Here is an 18,930-nt window from a genome sequence, read left to right as displayed (position 1 = left end):
CAAAGGGTGGCACACCGAGACCCCTTCGAGTACACAAGCAAGTGTGGAGCGTAGCAGCCACAGATGTTCAGCCAGCGATAGGCCACTCCGCAACTCCGCTTACTCTGCCGGCTGGAACAGGAGTTACTCACTCGGCATATCGATCATGCACTTCAGTGTCGCAGCCTCGGCCATCACCGAGACAATGGTCCGCCCCTGGCACGGAATTTCAACACGACGTATCTTCGTCAATGAGTGTCGGATTTTGAATCGGACAGCAGATCCCGTCTCTACGACCATTCACCAACAAGAATCCACCACCGTGGAACAGGATTTCGATCAGGATTTATGCGGAGGGTCGGAGTGTCTCCGGAGCTCCGAGCTTACGCGGCCATCTTGCTTGCCCGCGAAGCTCCTCCTCTTATCTGTGGTGATCTTGCAGGCTTTCCATTTTGAATGCTGGCACTTCACCCTGGGTACCCAAGACTTGAGTCACTTTGAGGGCTGTGTCTAAAAAGGTAGCCCAGTTGATTATTCAACTGATCGGAAAGGCCTTTCCTTCCTTTGCAAAGGCCTCTGCAAGTCTCTGTTTAGATTAGTCTTCACTGTCACCATAACCACTCAGCTTCTATACTATGCTTTCAAGGTGAAAGTACTTTAGCTGTAAACAGCAATGTACAGGCACCAGAGGTAACCATTGGCTGTACTGATCCTGGGGGTCAAATTATGAGGCTCACTTTCTAAGCTCTGGTAGAAAAATATAGTCCTGATGTGATTCTGGCAGATGTCAATGCATATTTCCTACTTTTCTTAAAGCGGGAGAAGGAGCCTCTTGCTTCTTCCTCCAAAGGGTATTATTCAAGTGGGCGTGAGTCTCGCAAGTGATTTGTGGGGAGATTAAGATTGTATTTGATTGTAGTTCAAAACTATCAATAGCTAACCCTAACATTACCCACTTTGAATTCCCCCACAGCATATACTAAGGCATTTGATCATTGTCTTTGGGTCTAAAACGTCTTATTGTCTACCTACCTCCTTATCCAAGATAGTAAAGGTATTTCTTGTAGAAATAAACCTATGTCCCTTGGTAATAGTCCCACCTCTGACACATCAGAGACATTCACCCTGCTCTAAGGTGAACAGTAAGCAAGATCATCTAACAGACATGGGTGCATCTGAGTTCAGGATAGTATCAGGAAAACAAAAGAAAATTGCCTCCTTGCTGCTGTGTTTACTAATCAAGGGCTTGGTTAAAACAATTTGGTGGTAAAGACACCTTCATACTACAGTTGAACTTTATGTCCATAGACGTGCTCTGTATATATAGTCTGTGTTATAGTGACTTTATAAAGAAAATTTGTATAACCTTTTAAGATTATAATTCGAATTAATTCATGGTAAATAAGATTTCACATTGGGTTGTTGTGTTCAGTGAATCTTGATGTTTCTAAAACGAAATCTGTAACTGCTCCCGTAAAAGTTATCAGTTATTGAAAATATTGTACAAGAAACTGTAGTACACACTGTTTGTAATGCCGACATTAGGAGAAACATCATGTAAATATGTTAGGCTAAAGTTTGGGTCAAAAATATTAATGATCCAGTACTTAGGGCGCATCCTGGACGTGTAAAGTTGTTTTACTGAGCATTCATTAATAATAATAATTAAATCTTCCAATTCAACTTAGTTTCCTGTGAGGTTTCAAGCCAGCTACATGTTAATAAGAGCTATGCTTGAGAGTAGGGAACCATTTCGTAATAAACATATGAGGTCTGTTGAGGCCTTAAACAAGTTATAAAAAAATTACATCTGATCCTGCACCATGGGTAGAGGTTTGTTCCTAAACTGGTGGTAGCAGTCAACTCAATTTCCGGTTATTTGTTTACTCTTCATACAGGATAATCCAACCAAGTTTGACAATCCAATAATGGGATGCTCTTTTATTGATCTACTTCCATGTTCTTCATCCTCCTACTGGACATCCGCCGAATGGCTAAATAGTTGTTTAGATGCACCATATTTCTCAAAAGTGAGGAATAAATGATTACTCTCATGCCTTCAAGTTGGCTCTGTTACTGGCTCAGATTGAGTTCAGCTTGTTTGATGTTACGAACAGTGAATGCGTAAAGCAACCTATGTTGTCTTTAGTACATTCAGAATAAAACTTCCTTTCTGTGGCCTTCTTTTTTTCATTATGGTTTTTTTTCTGTAATGCTTGCTATTTTAACACTAAAAATGCTGAATTGGGTCGGAGAAGTGCTCCTCTTACTATGTAAGTGTACAAAGCTTTTGCTTCGGGAAGGAAGGTCATCTCTGACTTCTGGGCTTGATGTTGTTCCTCGTCAAAGCTATTATAACCACCTCTATCTTTACATGTTTCTTTTCCTTTTTAACTCACTCACATTACATTTTTTGTGAAACTATAGACTGGTTATATTTACTTACACTTGCATTTTCTGATAATGCTGAATCAAATCTTGGATGACCAGTGGTAAACATTTTCTGTTTTCACAGTGTACATTAAGCAACATTTTGTTGTTGTTTTATATAATAAAGATTGTGTTTAGAACTCTTAATAGAAGAACAACTTAACACCTTAATATTACTAGCAATAATCTATTTTTCATTAGAAAGAAATGGCTCTGTACTGTTATTGCATTCTAGTTAGCGTGCCTAGGGGCTTAATTTTGCAACGTGTTATTGTGAGTTCTTTTGTTGTAACTTTATTTCATGTGGGAGGCAAAGAGTATTCTTTGTTCAGTTAACACAAGAGATATAGGTTAACCCCTAGATTTACAGGTTACAAACATGAAAATGAAGAGAGCAATGGCTAAATCAACTAGCATTTGCAATGCAATAGGTCTCACATTTGTTGGAGCTATTGGCATTGTAAATTACAATGTTTTTTATTTATGTTTTTTTGTTTACAGTGGAGTGATTATTTATAGAAAAAAAGAGTACACCATACCATATTATAAGCTTTCATAGGTACTGTACAGTAAAGCTATGGCTATGTTTACATAAAGTATTTAGGAAAATTACACGCAGTCATGGTAAACATAACTTAGAGCCCACTTATGAACAACAGAGATGAACTGCAGGCATGCGCTGTATGCAGGCAGGCATGACAGATGATGTACATAGTTCACACGGATCACTGACAGAATTTCGACCTCATAAATATCGACCTACAGGAATATCGAGTCAACAATATCGAGGGCAAGAATATCGACATCCTATCTACAACATGGTAAGTACAAAAATATCGAAAAAATAATATAGATGTAAAAAATATCGATGTTAAAAATATCGATTTTTTTTCTTTTAATATATAAATGTAAAATTAAGTATATAACACTAATAAATAAAATCTACATATTTAAAAGTATCTAATAATGTTTAAAATTAATAAATAATACATATATATTAATAATACATTAATTAAATATATACAGTAAATATATAATATATATGTACTGAACAATAAGTATTAATAATTATTTTACTAATTTATAAATTAATAAAATATATTCTAAATTACTAATACATTTACAAACATAAAACAATAACATAAATAAAATGTAACTAATATAAAAAATAAAATAAACATTTAATTTTTTTACAATTAATTATATAAAACGTTGGATAGCGTAAGGGTAAAAATGACTATTCCCACTCCAGAGAGTGCAACAGTAGGGAAAGCGTTTGATAGCGTAGGGGTAAAATTACCATTCCCACTCCAGAGAGGGCAACAGTAGGGAAAGCGTTGGATAGCGTAGGAGTAAAAATTACTATTCCCACTCCAGAGAGTACAACTGTAGGGAAAGCGTTGGATAGCGTACGGGTAAAAATTACTAGTCCCACTCCAGAAAGTGCAACAGTAGGGAAAACGTTGGATAGCGTAGGGGTAAAAATTACTATTCCCACTGCAGAGAGTGCAACAGTAGGGAAAGCGTTGGATAGCGTAGGGGTAAAAATTACTATTCCCACTCCAGAGAGTGCAACAGTAGGGAAAGCGTTGGATAGCGTACGGGTAAAAATTACTATTCCCACTCCAGAGAGTGCAACAGTAGGGAAAGCGTTGGATAGCGTAGGGGTAAAAATTACTATTCCCACTCCAGAGAGTGCAACAGTAGGGAAAGCGTTGGATAGCGTAGGGGTAAAAATTACTATTCCCACTCCAGAGAGTGCAACAGTAGGGAAAGCGTTGGATAGCGTAGGAGTAAAAATTACTATTCCCACTCCAGAGAGTGCAACAGTAGGGAAAGCATTGGATAGCGTAGGGGTAAAAATTACTATTCCCACTCCAGAGAGTGCAACAGTAGGGAAAACGTTGGATAGCGTAGGGGTAAAAATTACTATTCCCACTTCAGAGAGTGCAACAGTAGGGAAAGCGAAGGATAGCGTAGGGGTAAAAATTACTATTCCCACTCCAGAGAGTGCAACAGTAGGGAAGGCGTTGGATAGCGTAGGGGTAAAAATTACTATTCCCACTCCAGAGACTGCAACAGTAGGGAAAGCATTGGATAGCGTAGGGGTAAAAATTACTATTCCCATTCCAGAGAGTGCAACAGTAGGGAAGGCGTTGGATAGCGTACGGGTAAAAATTACTATTCCTACTCCAGAGACTGCAACAGTAGGGAAAGCATTGGATAGCGTAGGGGTAAAAATTACTATTCCCACTCCAGAGAGTGCAACAGTAGGGAAAGCGTTGGATAGCGTAGGGGTAAAAAATACTATTCCAACTCCAGAGAGTGCAACAGTAGGGAAAGTGTTGGATAGTATAAGGGTTAAAATAACATACTTATAAATAAACGATTTTTGTAATTATAAAAAAATAAACTATTAAATAAATATAAACCATATACAATACCTATACATAATTATAAAATACATGCTTAGCAAAATATATTTAACCTAAAATAAATTTAAAATAATACCATTTAATAATATTTAATTACCAATTAATAATTAATTAACAATTATATTATTAACTATACAATTAGTTTTAATACATTATTAATTAATTAAATTTACATTACTTCCCACCATATTTCCCTATAAAACCACTACCCACAACATAACACATTTATCCATTTATGAATTAATGAAAAATAATTAGCAAATAATTAAAATTAATTAACTATTAATTAAAATTAATTCCAAATTAATTAAATTTATTTTATAATTCCTACTAATTATTAAATAATTAACGATAATTAAATTACTTCCCACCCTATTCCCCTATAAACCCACATCCCGCTACAGAACATATATATCAATTAATCAATTAATTTAATATTTTTTCCAATTAATTAATAATAATTAGCAATTAATTATAATTAATTAATAAATCCTACTAATTATTAATCAACTTACCATGATTAAATTACTTCCCACCCTATTCCCCTATAAACCCACAACCCGCTACAGAACATATATATCAATTAATAAAATAATTACAATTATTTTCCAATTATTTTCAAATAATTACCAATTAATTATAATTTATTAATAAATCCTACTAATTAATAATCAATTTACCATAATTAAATTACTTCCCACCCTATTCCCCTATAAACCCACAACCCGCTCCGGTACTAAAACATACAATTTTCTTATAAATTAATTTATTATTATATAAAATTAATACATATATAATAGTAATTATTTTAAATACTTAAGTTAAACATATAACACTTACATAATAAAAAACTATAAAATAATACAAATATCGATATTAGTGTCATCGAAATTAGTAACATCGATATATATGCTATCGATATTACTAACTTCGATATTACTTACATCGATATTAAGAATTTCGATATTACTTACCTTAGGGTCGATATTCTGTCCTACGATATTCTTGACTTCGATATTATGCTCCTTCGATATTTCAGACTCGATATTATGGTAGGTCGATATTTCCAACTTTATATTTTGACTGTGTACCAGTTCACACAGCTGCAACAGAGGAGCAAAACACAAGTATCCTCTATTTAAAGGCTGCTAGGACTTCAAGGTGTAAAGAGGTGCGTGAGCCGCTGCGCCAAGGAAAAGAAAGGAGCACGATCGACCACTGGTGAAGTTGAAGCGCGGCGTGCTGCGCTTGTCAGAGAAACATATAATATATAAAAATACAGTTGGACGAGCCGCACAAAATAAAAGAAAGGCGCAAGTCCACCATTGTTGAAGATGGAGCACGGTGTGCTGCGCTGCTTAGAAAAGTAATCTTTTTTAAAAAACATTTAGGAAGCCATTTTAAATGGAATTGTTTTTTATTTATATTTTTTGTTTGCATTAGAGTGATTATTTAAAGATAAAAAGGGTGCGCTATACTATTCAGAATACAACATGTCTCAAAGAAACAGTGCAAGCACTGCATAGGCAAAACCTAAAAAAATACTTTTTGCAGGTAGGCATAAACAGCAACAGGGAGCACTAAACGACTTACTGTGACCGGAAACAAAAAACACATCTTTAAACAGAGCACCTACTAAGTGACTGCAATCCGGAAAAACAGAAACTAACAGACATCAAATGAAAATGAAACTCATCATTGAGAAGGTGTGCCTAAAATAGCGAAGTGTCAAATGTGGAGCTTAGAGAGAATATTAAAGACAATTAATTTACTTTTGTCAGCATAACATAACAAGGCATTGAATATATCCTTCCAAAATTAATTTAGCTCAACACTCTACAATAACAACTAAAAACAGTGTAAGGGTAGGCGTACAATCATAGAATAAAGACAGATGCATTAATGATGGGGTGAAAGGAGCACTGTGGAATAGTGTGCTTTTTGATTACCAAAGTATTTTCAATAAATAAATCGTTCATAAATTAGTACATATAAAGAGTGCACCACAATGTCTGTACTGGGCAACCCTTTATGCCAGACTAAAGCGATCAAATTGTCCCCTCTAAGAAGAAAGTTACTTTTGCTAGTTAGAAAATCCTGAGTACTTTGTTGCTCCTCCCTCGCAATCAAACCTGCCCACTAAGTCTAGAGTTGGCTACGGAATAATGTTTCCACCCAGGATCGTTCACTCATTTGTAAAGCATTACTTAACGCACAAAGTCTGCCACTCTAGATAAACTTTATGTGAGTAGGCATTAGTTTAGGGTGAGCAGTAGTGTGGGGATTGACGACTTGGGCAACTGTAGAGCGACAATTAATACTGTCTGTGTTAGACCATGGTTGACGTTAATGGACAGGCAAGATTGGATATAGCATACTATCATGATTAACGCACACTCTCGTTCCTAGAATTCACTTAATGGAGCAAGGGCTAGGAGAGATCCCATATGCCTTCTTTCAGAACATGTAAAGCATAAATGTGTCACTACAGAGGAGGATGGTGGTGAGCGGCGCCAGCTGAGGATGGAGAAGACTTGGGCACTGGGTGTCAGATCCATGGCTAACACGAGCCTGCTATACCATGCCTTCAGCGTGCACTCGCTGCAGCCTCTGTCAAGTGACCCAGCAACAGAGCACATGCAAGTTAGACTCCCATGTCTTATTGCATGCTCTCATGTGCTGAAGAGACCTGGGTAAGGATTCAAACGTGAAGCTGTGAAGTCAGTGTAACACTTTACAATACTAGTTGATGCAGGAGTTTGGGCAAGTAGCCGTCTAGCTGCTGGGGATGTACACACTCTCATGGTCGCAAATACAAATCATGGCTTTGTACTCAGGGCACAAGTTGTACAAATAAAAGAGTTTGCGAGCATGCAAAATAAAAGAAAGCCGCGTGGCCGCCATTGTTAACGATGAAGCGCACCATGGCGCTCTAGATGGGGTGGGAGGGGTGTTTACAAGGTCTTTAAAAGATAAAGCTTGGCGTCCATAAATGGGTACCTCACGGAGCCAGGAAAACACATGAACTCTACTTTGTGGAAGCGTGAGAGCGTGTTGTGTCTGCAACAGCAGCTGGGAGGAGGTCATTTAGAAAATAGCGCTCACAAAGTGTAACACATATTGAGTAACAACACATGTAACAGGGGCAGTCCTTATGAGAGGTTACAACAGGAAAAAAGGAGGTACTAAGGAGGGACTACTAAACAAATTAACTAATTTAAAACAAACATTTAGAAAAGACAGTCAAAGAAGCCAATAAAATACATGGGTGAGTTTAAAGCCCATATTCAGAATACACCATGTCTTGAAGAGAGCGTGCAAGCACTGCATAGGTGAGACCTAAAAATGTTAGTACAGGTTAAAATAACTACTCACACAATTTTCTTGATGGGTTGCGGTGGATATGAATGGAGCATGTGACCAGAAAGACTGATTTTCAAATTGAATAGATGTACTTCTGTAAATGCTTATATACATTAACAATATTTTGTTTGGAGGATTGATGTTTATTTACTACTCATGGTTCATTCCACAGGTGGATGGTATAAACCTGCAAGGCTTCACAAACCAGCAAGCAGTTGAGGTTTTGCGACACACAGGGCAAGTTGTTGAACTCACTCTGGCCAGGAGAGGCCCAAGGCAGGGCTCTGTCCTTCTGCCTAGTGAAGAGCCCAGAGGCATAACCATTGAGAAGGAACAACCATCTCTGATCAAAGACTTTCCCATATCTAAAGGTATCTTGCAGACTGCTTGCTATGCCAAATTGCATTCAAGTACTTTAGTTAAATAAATTGTTTCTTTTTCTTTTTGTACGTTGACTGTAAGGTCAGCTGCTGTGTGTTTGTGGAATTATTAGCATCACTTTTGCATAACCTAAATATGTCAGGTTCTGTATTCATAAAATAGCCAATTCCAGTAGATATCTACTTTAGATGCATTCTTTTGTGAAATGTGTCAACAAATAAAATGCTTAAAACATTGTATGCATCATATTGATGTACAGATTTTTGTAGTGAATCAATATTTTTCCTAATGCTGAGGCTGTGGATCAGATGAGGTCATTTTTTGGGGGGGGAATATTTTTATTCAAAGGAACATAAAACAAAACAATACAATACTATAATATCACAATACAAAAAGCTCAAAACAAAGCGAATATGCAAATATAGGCGTTTGGGAAACATTACAAGAGAACATACATTGTCGTTCCATATGTAAAGCAAATAAATATCTTCATCGTCCACCACTAGGGAGGGAGGGGGGCAACCGGGTACACAGCAAACCTCTACTTTCATTGTGGGCAACCCCTACTTTCATAAAGCACCTTCTCTGCCTGCCTACACCAATCCATGTCTGACTTCCAATCATTATAACACAGCAGAACTCCACCCCTCCATGTTCTAGCAATGTTGCGCTTTGCCACCACACATCCCAACGTGACCCACAGCCATTCAGTCCGGGGCAAATCTGTGTCTTTCAAAATATTAAGGAGACACATCCGGGGGGAGTAGTCTATCTTGAAATTACACATGCGAGTCATGCCGGCACTAACCTTTCCCCAATACTTCCGTACGACAGGGCAGTGCCACCATTGGTCCATATAAGTGCCATCTTGGCCAAATCCACGTGTGCAAGAAGGGGAATCCCGCACACCCATCTTGACCAGCAACGTACTGGTGTAGTACGTCCGATGCAACAATTTAAGTTGTGTAAGTCGAAATTGTGACTGGATCTCAACCTCACATGGGGATGCCAGCGCCTCTCTCAAATCATCGTCATCCAGATCTCCAATATTGCCCACCCATTTAGCCCGCAGTTTCTCTTGAGCGTCTGGAGTGTGATTGAGGATTTTCCGGTAGATCAAAGAGATAGCTCTCTCTGGGAGATAGTCATCCAGCAACCTATCATCCAGAGGTGAGGAAAACGGTACCTCTGAGTTCTTAGGAATGGCTTTACGCGACGCATTCTCAGCCTACAGGTAACGGAAAGTTTCTCGGCCTTGCAATTGATAATCTCTCTGTAGATCGGCAAAAGGAATCACTCTGCAACACGCCCACAGATCCCCGACAGTCGAAAGACCAATCAAATCCCATTTATCAAATCTTGGCTGCTGGGAGAGCATACCCAAGCGGCCAGATTCCAACAGGGGGGTAACTTGAGTTATTTTGTCTCTTCACCCCAAGGCCTGTGTTGCTTTGTGCCATATGTCCACAGAAGTGGACGCTGGAGTGAACCTGAGGACATGGTGCGCACCCCATAGAGTTCTCTGAGAAAAGAGCCGGGTACCATATTGTAGAGGTCCATACTTTAGGCGGGGTCCAAAATAGGTCGATAAACACCAACGATTTAAGACCACTAATGTGAGGCTCAGTAAATAAGATCTGATGTCAGGCAAGGCGATACCACCATCATACCAGCTCTTTGTCAATTTAGTACGCGTGATACAGGGAGGACCCCGATCCCAAAGCAAGGCCCTAACGTTAGAGTCAATTAGTTGAAAATACTGCGGAGGAGCGGAGTATGGAGCGTTCTGTAAAACATACAAAAAATGGGGAAGAGCCATCATTTTGTAAAGGGCCGCTCTACCTAACAAAGTTAGGGGTAATGTTTTCCAATGACGGATATCTGATTTGAGACAAAGCAACGGGGGCAGTACGTTGCGTTCATAAAAGACAAAGGAATCGGACATGACATAGATTCCTAAATACTGAAAGCCGTCGTTCACTATGCAGTCCTCAAAACCCGTCGGTAGAAGCGGAGGATCTCCGCTCAACACATACACCACAGACTTGTCCCAGTTTATAGTATACCCGGAATATTTTTTAAATTAAGCAAAAATGTGGAGGACATGCCGCAGTGAGAAAGAAGGCCTAGCCAGATACAAAAGAATGTCGTTGGCGTAAAGGGAAATCCTATTGGACCAATCAGTTGACCAATTTAAGCCCCCAATGAGCGGGTCTCCCCTTATCCAGATCGCCAGGGGTTCCAGGGCCAGGGCAAAGAGCAGGGGCGAAAGTGGGCAGCCTTGTCTCGTACCCATCCCCAAGGCAAAGGAAGTGGAGCGGGTACCATTCACGGAAATCCGTGACAAGGGGTCAGCGTAAAGAAGACACACCCAAGACACAAATCAGCTCCCAAAACTATACTGCTCAAGTGTGACAAAAAGAAACAGCCACTCTATCGTATCGAAGGCCATTTTGGCGTCGCAGATGAGGTCATTTAACTCTGATGCATATTCCCAGAGACTATAATGATTCTTTTTTTAACAGTACACTCTGTCCTTCTTTTTTAAAATAGTACAGAGCAATCACAGTATCAATGCATACATCTGTCTGGTTTTTGTCCATGAGGATAATCAGTGATTATTGGATTTTTCGTATCACTTAAGTATCACAACTCCTGAGTCTATTCTCTCCCCACATTTGTCTAATAGGGATTTCTGTGGTAGTGGGGGTGTGAAGGGCTCTCTAATTTAACTTGATGTATTGGCTGTCAGCATCCCACTGGGTGATGGTTTCATGTGCTAATCACTCTGGTGTAGGGTCTTGATGGTAAAGCATGCCATTATAAACATGTGGCTGAGGGTCCCCTTATATCCACCAAAGGCTTGTTTTGAGTAGGGATTTCAGAACTGTATAGGAACACCTCCCACCGTTTCTGGCAGATGTGGGTATATTATCCTTTATGATTATAATCCTATGATAGAGAATTGATAAGGCTCCCCTAATATTCTCCTTTTTCCCCCTCTTAGTAACGGATGACGATTGTTCCATGTGGCCATTACCTTACCCTGAAAAACATATTTTCTTTTGCTATTCCTAATTCTCTCATCAATACTACCCTAGATGAAAGCCTAAATTTGTTTAGTTTGTGAGTTAGTATTTTGTGTAGAGCAAAATGTCTTAATATGGAAATTTAATGGAGGAACTTACCCATGTCATATTTCCTTTTTCAGAAAATGTGGAACAACAAGAAGTTTCCCCAACACCCATGATCAGCACTACTGTGTCTGATGTTTCGATGGAAGAAAAGCCTGAGGAATCAGGTTGGGATTGAATAATATTTTGCTTGCATTGTTAAGGTATACATTGTATTTATTGCGCTATGCGGGAAATGCTGAATACTGTTTCAACTGGTGTATGTACTTTTTGAACTGCCAGTGAGTTAGATGTCACTAAGGATGTTTAATTTGTTATATGCCCATTAATTCTAGGATGCCGTGATCCATGCCATTAAGGATTCAGCATACCCTTCTAATGTCTGGAGGATATGAACATATGGATTTGTTTGGTCCCATTGAAAGTACTAGTAAATGAGAAAACCAGGAGTCTGTGTATAGGAGATAATACAGAAGAGGGCCATCATTCAAAGTTCTTTATAAAATAATCTTATACCCCATAGTTAAATGTGTTTTCTCAATGATTTCACAGCAAACCACAGTCTTTAAGACAAGCTTACCAAGATGAGGCATTGAAGTCTATTCTCATCAATAAATATGTTGAAAAAAAGTGGTCCAGAAATATTTAAGTAAATTAAATTAAACATTAATAGTAGACCTTTCCTTGACCTAAAACTCCAGGTGACCTATACTACAGACTCATCCCTTATATACTGGGGGCCTATATTGGGAAGCGTGCACAGACAAAGGAAGGTTGACAGTTCAAAAAGCAGACCTTCACACAATTGTTCCCGAACTCAGGGCAATTTTCCTAGTACTAAAGACCCTCAAACCTTTTCCAGAACTAAGAACAGTAAGTCTAGCACTAGCATTTTTCAAGACACAAGAGTGCCTTGATTCTGACAGGCTTTACTGCAAATAAGTTTTATGTCTAAACATGGTGGGGCATAATCATTGCACCTGCCCAAGACAGAGGAGGATATTTGACTCTAGGCACTGGCCACTGTTGAGTTCATGGCTAAAGTTTAAGGGACCCCCTCTGTAATAAATCTAGGTCAGGGAAAAGAGGGGTACAAAATACACACAAATCTAAATACTTCCCTCGCAGACCATCTTATTTTTATTATTGGACATAGTTCCTATATCAATAATACAATAAGAAATGCAACAGTAACAATTCTGATCATCTCATTTGTTATTTTATTTTATCAAAAAACATTTCATTTTCGTTTTTTCATCTAATTTTTCATATTTTTTTATTCAGAAAGATTTCATTTTTTACAAACTATTATCTATATCATATAAAAAACACAAGAGTATGCATTACTGGATTTCTCTGCTCACAAATTCATTCCTTTTATAGCACAGAATATTTACAATCCAGAAAACACAAATCTAAGTAAAATTGCATAATGAGAGAACAAATTCAGATAAAAAGATGTGTCCCACTGGTTAGAAATAAATACATGCAGTCATACTCCAGTCATACCAAATCATACATGCTCACATCAACTACACTCATCCAATATCTGTACACAGTTGAGTATTATCGGGCAAGAGAGAACTATTGCCAACTTTCGAGTCTCCAAATGGAACATGAGACTCAGCACTAGGTCGACATGCGTTTCGGTGAATTCAGGGTGTAAAGACCACCTTCCTCAGGTCCTTTCCAGATATGTAACAATCAGTTCCCAGGGGACACAATGCCAAAGGTCACTATATGTTCTACTCAACACTGTCAGCCAAGTAATGAACGTTCCTCGACAGTTTCTTATTCAACCTCCAAGGATAATCTGTCCAGGTTGCATTTATTTGTTTTTCCTTTGAGAAGAAAGGTCTCAAAGATATTGTCTGAGTTCTATCTGCGAGGGAAGAGACAATCCAGTCGAGGGTTTTGTCCGTAACACCATTCCATCTCAATCTATTGATGAGGATGTCGTGAGAGATGGTGTTGAACGCCGCCGATAAATCAAGCAGTATCAAGACGGCATTTTTTCCCTCATCTTGAATGGATTTTATGGTATCAGTTAATTCCATGAGAGCATGTAGCTGGCGGTTAAGAGGGAGTGACATGAAAAGACCCTCTCATTATATTTATTATATATATCAACTTTACACATCAGAGTGATGTACAGTTACAAAGAAGCAATATAAAAAAAGCAATAACAACAATTGATCACGCGAAGGTGACACCCATAATTCTTACATGTGAATCGTGACACCCAACTCTGACGTTAGAGTCCGTGTCCCTCAAACTGATGCAAAGAGAGCGGAGCGAAAATATTCAGAAGAATACCGTACCCATGTATTTTATTCCTAAGGGAATGAAGCCAGGTGTGAGCAAGTGAGTTTCTGTTGCAGTACCCCCCCACTTTTTGCCTGATACCTGATGCATTTTTCCTTGGTGTGCCCTGGGTCCCTGCCAATCAGGTACCCTGTCCTGTGTTCCTACCCTTAAACTGTACTAAAGCCGAAACCCAATTGGCATCTCTGGCCACATGTCTGCCCTTAGTAAATGGTGCCCTGGGTACCCAGGGCATTGTGACCAGAGAAGACCCCTAAGGGCTGCAGCACTTATTGTGCCACCCTTAGAGGCCATGTACCCTGACACACACACACTGTCTTTCCAGGCTGAGTGTCCTGGTGCTGAACTAACTAACATCCCTGTGTGCCATGCCCGAAAACCCACTGCCCTGGCAAACAACAGCCATCCCTCTAGCGGGTTGCTCTATGCCAGTGGTGTGGGCACAGGTGCCTGAGCCCTGTGCCCCTACAGTACCTAGGGCCATTCCTGGGCACTGTAATTGCAGTGATGCCATTAAGAGTATATGGTGCTGGGAGGTTGTCATTACGAATCCACGGAACCATAATGGCTACACAGAAGGCTGACAAGTTTGATATCAAACTTCACAGCACATTAAACCCACACTGATGCCAGTGTGGGATTTAATGTAAAATGCTCTACAAAGGGCATCTTAGAGCTGCCCCCTGAAACCTAACCTACAATCCACGTCTTGTCTGAGAGGCAGCCTAGGCTGCCACCCAGCAGACATGTTGCTGGACCCCTGGTTGGAGAGCACCCGCTCTCCTGGGCCTGAAACAATGCATATCCTGGGAAGAGGTGCCAAACCTCCTCCCCCAGGATAGGCAGGGGAAGCTTCAAATGCATTCCGCCTTTGTGAGCTTCTCCAGACCACTTGCTGTACTCAGCAACTGGCCCTCACCAGTTCCGACCCCCATTCTGGCAGGAAGACTGGCGGGGAACCCTACGTCAGAAAGGGAGGTGTGCCAGACTGTGCCAACCCCACTCCTCAGGTGGGAGAGGCGAGGTGATGCACGACCCCAGGCTCCGGCCGTCTTGAAGATGGGAAGCCCTGCCCAATCACAGCTAGGCTCCTGCCCCCCTCCCACAGGAGAGGAGCAGGCTAGGGGGTGTACCCACCCCAGGACAGGGACCCATTGGTCCCTGCCCTTGCCGTACCTGTAATGCCCCTAAATTTGGTATTAGGGGCACCCTGAACCTTTTTCCTTAGATCCAGATTACGAAACAAGAAAGAAGAACAAGGAACAAGAAGACCTGCTGTGCAGCTGCTAAAAAGAGGAAGACACCAACCGATTTGGCCCCAGCCCTACCGGCCTGTCGAACCTCGAACCTGCTCCTGTTAAACCCCGGCATCTCCAGTGGTCTGCAACCTCAAAAACCACGGAGGACCTGACTGCCTTGTGACTCTGACTACCTGGGTTTCCCACGAGCAGTGGTACTGCTCAAAGCAAGTAACAAGCCCTGGCATCAGCCCGGAACCGTGAACCCTGCACACTCTGCACCCGCCAAGCCTGGCCTGTGCTGGAGTGAATCAAGACCCTGAGGACATCCCCCCGGCGAATCTGACCTGGGATCCAGTGCCCAAGGACCCTCCTCGATGACCCAGACAACGCCTGCAGCCTTAGGACAAGGGACCCTAAGATTTCCCGACCTCAAAAGATACCCCTGCACCCGGCGCCCCCATGTCCCCCTGTGCCCAACTCCTGGGTGCCTACCTATCCTCCAAGATCCCAACTTACCCCTTGAAGTGTTGGTCGCACCCGAAGATCCTCCGTCCCCGAGCCTGCAGCCTTTGTTCCCTTTTCAAGATCTCCATTGAATAACTTTGAGCGCCCGACGGCTCAAAAGCACCCGGCATCCAGTCGCCCGAGTACCCCTGGCAGTGCAACCTTTGTCCTTATCTACTTCCCCATTTGCCCTGAGCAAGTGACCAGGAGTCCAGCTCCCACAGCCGCGTGACCTGCTAGCCAGCAGCCACCAACCGAAGGCCCCCTGCCTCGCATAGGATAACATTGGGCCTAACTACCTCTGCACCCGGCTTCCCCTGTGCTGCTGAGGGTGTACCAACTGTACCTACCTGACCCTGGGGGACCCATGAGTCTTAACCTTAACTTCACGAATCGAGTTCTCACCTGAAAACCGATAACTCACTTTCCTACCATAGGATAACATTGACTGGTTTGACTCGAAAAATCTTCAAAGTGTGAAGTTTTTAAACTTTAAAATATTAATCTGAAATCAGCCGAGTAACGAATTCCGAAGTACTCACCTGTGACCAGTAGAGAAGCCAGTACTGTACCTTTTAGCCCAGTACTAAACCGCAAAAGTAATCCTAACTGTGTTTACTAGTAACCTGAATTTTCTCACATAAGAAACCATTGACTGTTTTTCTCTGTAATTTCTTCTGTCTACTTTTGAAAATTACAAATATTGCTTAAAAATCGTACCAAATACTGAAACGTAATTACTTACCTGTATTAGGTAGAGACCCCAGTACTGAACCTAGGAGTCCAGTCCTGGATTACAAAAGTAACGAGAACCCACTTTAACTGTGACTCGAATTTCTTCCCATTGGATAACATTGCTAGTTTTTCACTGAAAAGTTTCTGGCAACTTTTAAAATACCTTTATATTCCTTAAAATCATTGCTATAACTAAAACGTTTTACTAAACTGTTTTCAGCTTAGACCCCCAGGACAGACTCCAGTATCCAGTCCTGAAGTTACAAAAGTAATCTATAAAGTAATCAACTGCATTTATGTAGAAAAACCCATTGAGCTCAATGTTAAATTGTGTTTAGAATTGTGTTGCCTACTGCAACCACTGTGCCTATTGTGGTTACAAAGTGTATTGCCTCTTTTCAAAGTAATTACCTGAGAGTGCTCATATTGAGAAAAGTATATTTTGATACCTGTTGGTTCTAAATATAAAACATCTATATCTTTTGATAGGCCTAGAGTTCAGTTCTTGAGTGTGTGACCATTTTGCTGACTGAGTGTGTTCAACAAATGCTTTACACTGTCCTCTGGTACTGCCTTACTGCTCGACCAAGCTACCACTTTAGAGGGTAAGGTCACACCTGACTTTAACCTCTGTTATACTTCTGGGTATTGTGGACTCTATACACACTGTACCTTACTTTGGTCCAGTATATATAGAACCACTTTCTCACAAGATAGGAGGATTAGCATAATTTGTGGCATCACAGGAAATGCTATCACTTGAAATTATTAGAAATGCCCACAGGAAACAGAAAAGTAAACAAAAAAGTAATAAAAAGTTCAGAACGGTGTGGACCATTTTGACCTAGATACGTCTTAACCACAGTTTCATTTAGTTATTACTATTACCCCTGATTCCCCCAAAATGAACCTCACTTCTGGAAGCAACAGCTGATACTGTGTGGGGTGTTCTACAACAGGTTTAGCAGCTGTGGAGGGCGGAAGCAGTGAAGGAGGCCCAGAGAAAGGGGAATTGTAGGCAGCAATGGAGGATAGAGACACAGGAGGCAGCCTTCTGGTGCAGATGCTGTAGTGTAGATCTAGAGAAGGAGTCCAAGGCAGAAAAGTGTCGGCCCTAAGTGATGGAGAAGTAGAGCAAGGAGACAGCCCTGCTGCAAAGCAGACACATCATGTTGTTAACCTTCATGTAAAGCAAATGTCCTTGAGAGGGTAGAGAAACAATCCAGGCAGCAGGGTCGTAAGACATGCCCCTGCTGTGCAGGGGCTGGGGTGGGCAAGCCTTCAGGTGCCCCACAACCATTTGGGGGGGGCCCTTTCAGCCCAAGGTCAATTAATATGTGTGATGTTTGAGAGACTCAGAAGCCTGCCTCCACATTCTGCATGGTGCCCCACCATTTTGCTTTGCGCCACTGGCAGTTAGGCATCCCTGAGGTTGGAACAAGGCTAGTCAGCATGCAGTGCATGTAGCAGAGTTGTAGGTCCTCCATGATCAGTGATGTGGTGCTGACTGTGCCGGGACACCACATTTATTCCAAATGGGTCACATCGAAAGGGATTTGGCGGGAGCCAGAAGGTACGCTGCCATGATCTCACTGGTTCTTCATGTCTGCGACAGCGAAGGCCAGTTAAAGCCACAAAAAAAAGTTTGATGAAACCCTGCTATTGAAAGACAATGACGAATCAAAAGGCTCATGCAGATGAAACCACCTTTTAAGTTCAAACTAGTCCTGCAGTTGTTTTTGGCCAGCAACCAACCCACCAGTGGGTGATTGCTTAACATTCAGTCCACCCATGTAAAACGAATAAAGATTATTTTTAAAAATAAATAAATGTAGTCCACCCATGCTAGATCTGATAAATCGGAATACCGTGCAGCATGTTGAATGTTATGGAACTCTTGAGAAAGTAAAAACCTGCTCTTAGATTTGGGAATCAGTTTTATTGTAGTGACCAGCTAGAGGAAACCAAACGTGTGATGCAAGGGGTAGGGAAAGGGATCGGTGAAAGGTGGGCCTGCATTGTACTTGTATTGATATTGTGAGGGATGGCTAAATGTAAAAAAAAAACATTGATTTAGTAAGAATGAGTACATTAGCTTATTTATGTAGGGTAATTTATGAATTCTGCTTGAGAAACAGCTGTGTCGATTTTGAGTTCTCTACGCTACTGTTCAAAGATGGCACTGTTCTGTATTGTAGTTAGGAATATTCCTGACAGTAGCCTTTGTTTTCTATTTGTGCCAATTAGGGTTTGAGTTATCTTCAGCTGAAGAAGAGGCAATACAGAATAAGTGGCAGAGGATTATGGGTGGAGCCTATGAAATTGTGGTATGTATTTAACGATATTTGGACTTATTTGTTGTGCATTTACATGGATATTTATTGAATGATGGAAAAACAACAT

General features: G+C 40.8%; 1 protein-coding gene across 9 annotated transcripts in view; it reads left to right on the top strand.

Annotated features, from left to right (window-relative positions):
• The window catches only part of MPDZ (multiple PDZ domain crumbs cell polarity complex component), an 856,387-nt gene that overhangs the window by 188,215 nt on the left and 649,242 nt on the right, over nt 1-18,930 (top strand). For all 9 annotated transcript variants that reach the window (XM_086961394.1, XM_086961393.1, XM_086961386.1 and 6 more), the window contains exons 11-13: nt 8,380-8,578; nt 11,800-11,889; nt 18,775-18,854. In XM_086961394.1, the coding sequence (XP_086817520.1) occupies nt 8,380-8,578; nt 11,800-11,889; nt 18,775-18,854 (369 nt within the window). The remainder of the gene's footprint in view (nt 1-8,379; nt 8,579-11,799; nt 11,890-18,774; nt 18,855-18,930) is intronic.

This window comes from Lissotriton vulgaris, chromosome 3_1 (genome assembly GCF_964263255.1).
Source record: "Lissotriton vulgaris chromosome 3_1, aLisVul1.2, whole genome shotgun sequence".
Classification (NCBI taxonomy): domain Eukaryota; kingdom Metazoa; phylum Chordata; class Amphibia; order Caudata; family Salamandridae; genus Lissotriton; species Lissotriton vulgaris.
The sequence above is the reverse complement of the archived record's forward strand: the minus strand, read 5'-3'. Positions and strand labels throughout refer to the sequence as shown.